This window comes from Coffea eugenioides, chromosome 1 (assembly GCF_003713205.1).
Source record: "Coffea eugenioides isolate CCC68of chromosome 1, Ceug_1.0, whole genome shotgun sequence".
In the NCBI taxonomy this organism is placed as follows: Eukaryota; Viridiplantae; Streptophyta; class Magnoliopsida; order Gentianales; family Rubiaceae; genus Coffea; species Coffea eugenioides.
The window spans coordinates 36,622,253-36,629,600 of NC_040035.1; the positions used below are offsets into that span (position 1 = coordinate 36,622,253).

The window sequence follows — 7,348 nt, forward strand, 5'->3', positions numbered from 1 at the left end:
TAGCTTTTGGCATTTCAAATCGCACAAAAATGTTAGACCGGATAAAATCTGCAACTACTTTTGAGTCATTAGTCCGAGTGGCCTTGGCCTCCACCCATTTAGACACATAATCAACTGCCAGCAAAATATATATAAAACCAAATGAAGTAGGAAAAGGCCCCATGAAATCTATATCCCAGACATCAAAAATTTCGACAAAAATCAACGGAACTTGGGGCATATGATCTCTACGGGCTATATTACCTACCCTTTGGCAGCGATCACATGACTTACAAAACACATAAGCATCCTTGAACAATGAAGGCCAATAAAATCCACTTTCTAATACCTTATGAGCAGTTCTCTTGGGTCCAAAATGACCTCCACATGCAAAAGTATGACAAAAAGCTAAAATCGATTGAAATTCCATTTTACTTACACATCTCCGCATCACTTGATCTGCACATCTCTTCCATAAGTATGGGCCATCCCAAATAAAATACGTGGCGTCGCTCTTCAATTTATTCCTCTTCGATTTTGGCCAACCTGCAGGAAAATTACCAGTTACCAAATAATTGACCAGATTGGCATACCAAGGCAATTAAGAATTTAAAGAAAATAAATGCTCTTCAGGGAATGTATCCTTCAATGGTTTATTATCCTCTCCAACGGGTATACGACTCAAATGGTCGGCTACTAAATTCTCTGAACCTCTTTTATCCCTTATCTCCAGGTCAAAGTCCTGTAGGAGCAATATCCACCGTATGAGCCTCGGTTTGGCATCCTTCTTGGTCATTAGGTACCTTAATGCTGCATGATCAGAAAATACAATTACTTTAGCACCTAACAAATATGACCTGAATTTTTCTAAAGCAAAAATAACTGCGAGAAGCTCCTTCTCAGTGATGGAGTAATTCAACTGGGCCCCATTCAAAGCTTGAGATGCGTAGTAGATGATGTGAGCTGCCTTTCCTACTCTTTGCCCCAATACAGTCCCTACAGCATGATCACTGGCATCGCATATGATCTCAAATGCCAAACTCCAATCGGGGGGCTGGATGATCGGGGGTGCGGTCAGTAGCTCTTTCAACTTATTGAAAGTTTTCTCACATTTGTCATCGAACTCAAAGGTCACATCTTTTTGTAAGAGTTGGAACAATGGGGCCCCAATTTTTGAAAAATTCTTGATGAACTTTCGATAAAAACGTGCATGTCCAAGAAAAGAACGCACCTCTCGCACATTCGCGGGGTAAGGTAATGCAGATATAATATCTATTTTAGCCTTGTCAACTTTGATGCCCTTAGACGATACAATATGACCCAGGACTATTCCGTACTCAACCATAAAATGACATTTTTTCCAATTAAGCACAAGATTAGTTTCTATACTCCTTATCAGGATCAATTTCAGGTTATCTAGACACGTATCAAAACTATCACCATACACACTGAAGTCGTCCATCAAAACTTCAATAATTTTCTCCACATATTGAGAAAAAAATACTTACCATACGCCTCTGGAATGTTGCAGGTGCATTGCATAACCCAAATAGCATTCGTCTATAGGCAAAGGTCCCGAACGGGCACGTGAAGGTTGTCTTCTCTTGATCCTCTGGTGCAATTGCTATCTGAAAGTATCCTGAAAATCCATCCAAAAAGCAATAGTAAGCCCTACAAGTTAAACGTTCAACCATTTGGTCAATGAAAGGGAGAGGGAAATGGTCCTTTTTGGTGATGGCGTTTAGCCTATGGTAGTCTATACACTGCCTCCATCCAATGGGCTTGCGTACTGGTACGAGCTCACTCGTTTGGTTGGCTTCTACTGTCACTCCCGCCTTCTTTGGGACTACTTGGACCGGGCTCACCCAAGGGCTATCTGATATTGCAAAGATGATCCCCACATCTAGCAATTTTAAAATCTCTTTCTTTACAACTTCCATCATGAGGGGGTTGAGCCTCCTTTGAACCTGCCGTACAGGTTTGGCATCCTCTTCAAGTCTAATTCGGTGCATACAGATGAAGGGACTGATCCCCTTGATATCTGCGATGGTCCACCCTATCGCCTCTTTATGCTCTCTTAGAACCCGGATTAACTTCTCCTCCTGGGTGTCTGTTAGTGCAGCTGAGATAATCACCTGGAGTGTTTCGTTGTCGCCCAAATATGCATATTTTAAGTGTTCCGGCAGGGGTTTCAACTCCAATTCAGATGCCTGCACCACATATAGCAATACCCTCTGGTGAGGTTCGAGAATGAATATAGGTGAAACTTAGTACCTTTTTGTGGAGGTTGGCAATGAGTGTAATGCCCCTATCATGCATTTTAAATTTTCACTCCACTCCATCTCAGGAGTTGTCTCCAATTCGAGGTGCTTGGTTAAAGCAACCTCCAACTCATCCCTGCCAACAGTTTCAAACACTTCCTGCACCGTAGGGTCAATAGCACTCACAGAAAAAATAGAGCTAAAGTTGGAGTTTGAGGGAAGTGAACAATTTCCCCATCAAACTCCATGGACAAGGTACCTTTATTACCATCAATTTTTGTTTGTGCTGTGCTCATAAAGGGTCTACCTAATAATAAAGGTGAGGGATCGGGTGAGTGGTCATCATCCATATCAAGTACATAAAAATCAGCTGGAAACACCAAGTCATTAACTTTTACCATCACATCTTCAACCAACCCATCAGGATATGCATTGGTTCGGTCAGCTAATTGAATAATTATCCCAATTTCTTTTAATGGACCTAGTTTTAGAGAAGCATAGATAGATTTAGGCATGACATTAATTGATGCTCCCAGATCCAACATGGCCCTTCTAATCACAGTGTTGTCTATCCTACAGGATATAGTAAACATACCTAGGTCCCCACACTTTGGTGGAAGCTTTCTCTGCAGGACCGCTGACACATTCTCCCCAACAATAACCCGTTCATCTCCCCTCAACCGCTTTCTATTGACACACAAGTCCCTTAAGAACTTGGCATATTTTGGTACTTGTTTGATTGCGTCTAAGAGGGGGATATTTATCTCTGCCTTGCGAAACACCTCCAAGATCTCCTTCTCCTTATCCTGCTTCTTCGATTTTTCCAACCTGCTAGGAAAAGAAGGCGGGTTAGTTTTAACTGTAATTAATGGGTCTGGGAGTACCTTTGGATTTGCACCATTGCTGTCCTCCCTCTCAAACTCCTTTTCGATTTTTTTTCTCATCCTTATCCTTAGGGGTCACAGGCTCAGGCCCTCGAACCTCCTTGCCACTCCTCAAGGTCATGGCGCTCACATTCTTCGGGTTCAACTCAGGTTGAGATGACAGCTTCCCTTGAATTTGGAATTCCAAACGGTTGATCGTGATGACCATTTGATTTACTTGATTTTGCAATGATGGCACTTGTCCTAGTTGATTCCTCATGATTTGCAGGTCTGAATCCGTCTTTTGCTGGTTTGCAAGTAACTGCTTCATCATCTCTTCCATGGACGGACTCGAGTTCGGAGGGGGTGGTGGTTGGCGAGGCTGGTACTGCTGCTGGTACCCTTGCTGCTTATTTGGTACGAAGTTGGACTGTCTATTCCCTCCATAGCTGAGGTTGGGATGATCTCTCCAACCGGGATTGTAGGTGCTTGAGTAAGGGTCGTACTGCTTTCTTGGCGCGGGCGCGTGGCCAGCCAAGTTCACCTGTTCTGCAGTTTCTTCCTGAATCATTGGGCACATGTCTGCAGAGTGACCCATACCAGTGCATACCCCACATACCTTGGCTTGTAATGCATTTCCCACAGTCAGTTGCCTAACGAAGGATGTCAACTCACTTAGCTGCTGCTGGATAGAGGATGTCTCTACCTCATTTACCTTGCGTATTGGAACATCCTCCCTCGTACCGAATTGTTGTGAATTCTCTGCCATTCCCTCAATTAACTCTCTAGCTTCCCGAGGGGTCTTGTTTACCAGTGCCCCTCCACTCGCAACATCAATGATACTCCTGTCTCTGAAGAGTAGTCCCTCGTAGAAATATTGTATAAGCAACTGCTCACTTATCTGGTGCTGGGGGCATTTGTTGCACAATTTCTTGAACCGCTCCCAATACTCATAGAGTGACTCCCCTGGGTGCTGCTTGATCCCGCAAATTTCTTTCCTTAGACTTGCAGCCCTGGACGCAGGAAAATATTTATCCAAAAATTTTTTCTTTAATTAGTCCCACGTGGTGATGCTACCTGGTGGCATGTAGTACAGCCAGTCCTTTGCAGAATCCTTCAAGGAGAAGGGGAATGCCCTCATTTTTATCTGCTCTTCTGTGATTCCCGTGGGTTTCATACTATTGCACACGACATCAAACTCTGCAGATGCTTATACGGCTCCTCACCTGGTAAACCATGAAAAGAAGGTAAAAGATGAATTAGATCCGATTTCAATTCAAATGAAGTGTTATCACTCAAACTCGGGAAAGTAATGCATAAAGGCTGCTGAGTTAAATCAGGAGTAGCCAACTCCCTTAATGTTTGTGCGTTAGCAATGGTGCCTTCCTCCTGGTCAGAGTCACTCGAAGTGTCACCAAACGAATCTGTCGATTCAACTTCTGACTCAGGTCTCTGAGATGCAGCACTGGAGTGCTCCTCTCTGAGCTGTCTGGTCTCTTTTCTTGTTCTACGTGAGGTCTTCTCTACTTCAGGGTCAAAAATCAAATCACCTGTACGAGAAGACCGAGGCATACACTAGAAAAAAAATATCAGAAAATAGAACAAAAAAAATGAATTTAAAAAGAAACAAATAATAACGCCAGTCCCCGGCAACGGCGCCAAAAATTGACAGGTTGTCAGCCTGTGCAATTATAAAAATTAAACCTAATTGCCAGTTAAAATGACCAAAATCCAATTCCAAATACTGGAGCAGGGACTCTAGGTGTGCAATGTGTTACTTGATTCACCCTGTTCCCGAAGAGTTTGCTTAATCCGATATACCCGAAAGGGGATGGTTATTTTCTCACAAATAATTATAAATTTGTAGACAGGGCAAGTAAGATCTTATCCACAGAGACTGGGTATATTTGTCTCTTAAGAAATCCAAAGTAACACAGGGGGTGATTTTGTAGGAATGATGACAATCAAGTAAATTCAAATAAGAAAATAAAAATAAATAACTGACTAGAAATTAAACAATAATTCACTGAGCTCAGAGTAACAATAATTAAAGGTCTAAATCAATTAAAACAAGAGAACACTTAAAAATAAAATAAAGTAGGCAACTAAAAGTCAAATGGCAATTCACTAAAATTAAGGTAATATTAATTAAAAGTCTAGCCAAGAAATAACTTCAGTAATGGTTCACTTAATTGATCATCGAAGCAAAGGCAATCCCAATTATTTTTCAATAAATAGGTTATAACTACCAAACAAGCGATGACAGTCAACCCCTCCTTACTGTGCCGACGATTAAGGTACGCCCGTTAATCACTGCTCTAATTAGAGAATAATCCTAGATACACCCGTAAGATTTAATTCCCCAATTGCCTTATGTATTAGAGGAGCCCTATTCTAATCAAATAACGCACTACTAGGGTTATTTTAGATTAGCCCGCGTATCCCCCTGACACGAATCTAATCGTGCCAGTTGTCACTATTTCAGGACAATTAAACAATTACGGATTTAATGCCCTAATTGACAATAGGTTACCAAATCAATTAATTATCCGGATCCAAGACAATCAATTAATTGAATAACCATAAACATAGCAATCAAGGAATATGCGAATACCAATAAATAAAAGGGAAAGATTAAATTAAATCGATCTCACAATTTTTAGACAACCCAAAGCATCCGTCGTTTCTTGACTAGAATGAGAAAATTAGTTCATACTTGATGAACTAAGTCCACGAGAAATTTCAGCAAAAGTCACGGCCATTGTCTGCATTTCAGGAAGCCGCAATTCGTCGAACAATTAGAAAGGAAATGAAAGTCACAGGCAACAATTGAATCTCTTTTTTATTCCTAGCATCCGTAGAGCAAGGCCACTCAAAAGGTACAAGTAGGAAAAGTCAAAGCTAAAGGAAGAAGTTGCTTCCTCCTGACATGCGTGGAGAAAAGCAATGAAAAACTAGGAAGAAAAGTCAAAGTGAAGCTAAAGAAAAATAGTGCTTGTTCTCTGCAATCTAATAGTTCTTATTCTCATGCCTAACTCCCATGCGCGGCGGCTCTCCTTCCAGCTATTACCTCCTGTGCGGCCTTCCAGCTAGGAAAGGAACCAACCCTTTTTCGGTCCAGCCCATGCCCAAAAGAAAGGGCCCAAAGATTTTTTTCTTTTCCAAAATTGCCCCTAGGACAAGCGCTGCCACTTGCATTCCTTTTCTGTCAAATTGATACTTGTTATCATATTTTTGTTCTACTCCCTGAAATAAATGCCAAATACTAAAAGTGAGTAGAATCTAGCAATTAGTTCACATCGGGTCAGGTAATAGGGGAAATTAGTTATAAAATAAATAATAAAATTGCAACCTATCAACTTACTACTTTATAAATAGCAAGTTTAATTCAAATAATAGTAAGCTTTTGTTGAAAAATGGTACGTTTTACAAATAAAATGGTAAATAGGCGAATTGTTCAAGCTTACTACTTTATTTCACAAACTTACCATTTTACTTAAGAAGGTTACAACAATTATAATTAGTAAGTTTAATTGAAATAATGGTAAGTTTTTGTTAAAAATGGTAAGTTTTACAAATAGAAATGGTAAATTGGTGAACTGTCCAAACTTGCTACTTTATTTCATAAACTTACCATTTTACTTAAGAAAGTTACAACAATTATAATTAGTAAGTTTAATTCAAAAATGGTAAGTTTTACAAATAAAATGGTAAATTGGTAAGTTTTACAAATTTACTACTTTATTGCACAAATTACCAATATATTTGTGAAATTTACTTAAGGCTAGGTTAGTAAATTCTTTACAATTATAGCAAGTTTTGGAAGAGAAAGTTTGTGTATTAAAAAGGTAACTTATATGGATGACTAAAACTTACTACCTTATTGTGTCCAAACTCATCATTTTACTTGAAAAACTTACGTACAACTAGATTAGTAAGTTTAATGGGGTTAGTAGTAAGTTTTGTCAGATAAATGGTAAATTTGGCTAATAAAATGGTAATTTATGAAATTTACTTTTTTATTGCACTAACTTATTGCTTTACTTGAAAAACTTACATACAACTAAACTAGTAAGTTCAATCAAAATAGTAGTAAGTTTTGTTAGATAAATAGTAAGTTTTACTAATAAAAATGCAACTTTTGAAATTTGCTACTTTGTTGGATAAATTTATTAATTTACCTCAGAAACTTGCCTATTGCTAAAGTGAGTGAGTTTGACAAAAAAATATAGTAAAATTCATTAC

At 39.4% G+C, this 7,348-nt stretch overlaps 1 protein-coding gene and 1 non-coding gene across 2 annotated transcripts; one reads left to right on the plus strand and one right to left on the minus strand.

The window, feature by feature from the left end:
* Positions 1 to 3,155: 3,155 nt before the first annotated feature.
* On the minus strand, positions 3,156 to 5,865 carry LOC113771443. Its single transcript, XM_027316023.1, has 5 exons — positions 5,820 to 5,865; positions 4,405 to 4,626; positions 4,198 to 4,303; positions 3,648 to 4,116; positions 3,156 to 3,509 (listed from the first exon to the last, which is right to left on the minus strand). The coding sequence occupies exons 1-5, from the start codon at positions 5,863 to 5,865 to the stop codon at positions 3,156 to 3,158; spliced, it is 1,197 nt and encodes a 398-aa protein (XP_027171824.1).
* LOC113752848 lies at positions 4,003 to 4,109 on the plus strand. Its single transcript, XR_003464917.1, has one exon. It is a non-coding gene; the product is annotated as a small nucleolar RNA R71 (small nucleolar RNA).
* Positions 5,866 to 7,348: the final 1,483 nt, after the last annotated feature.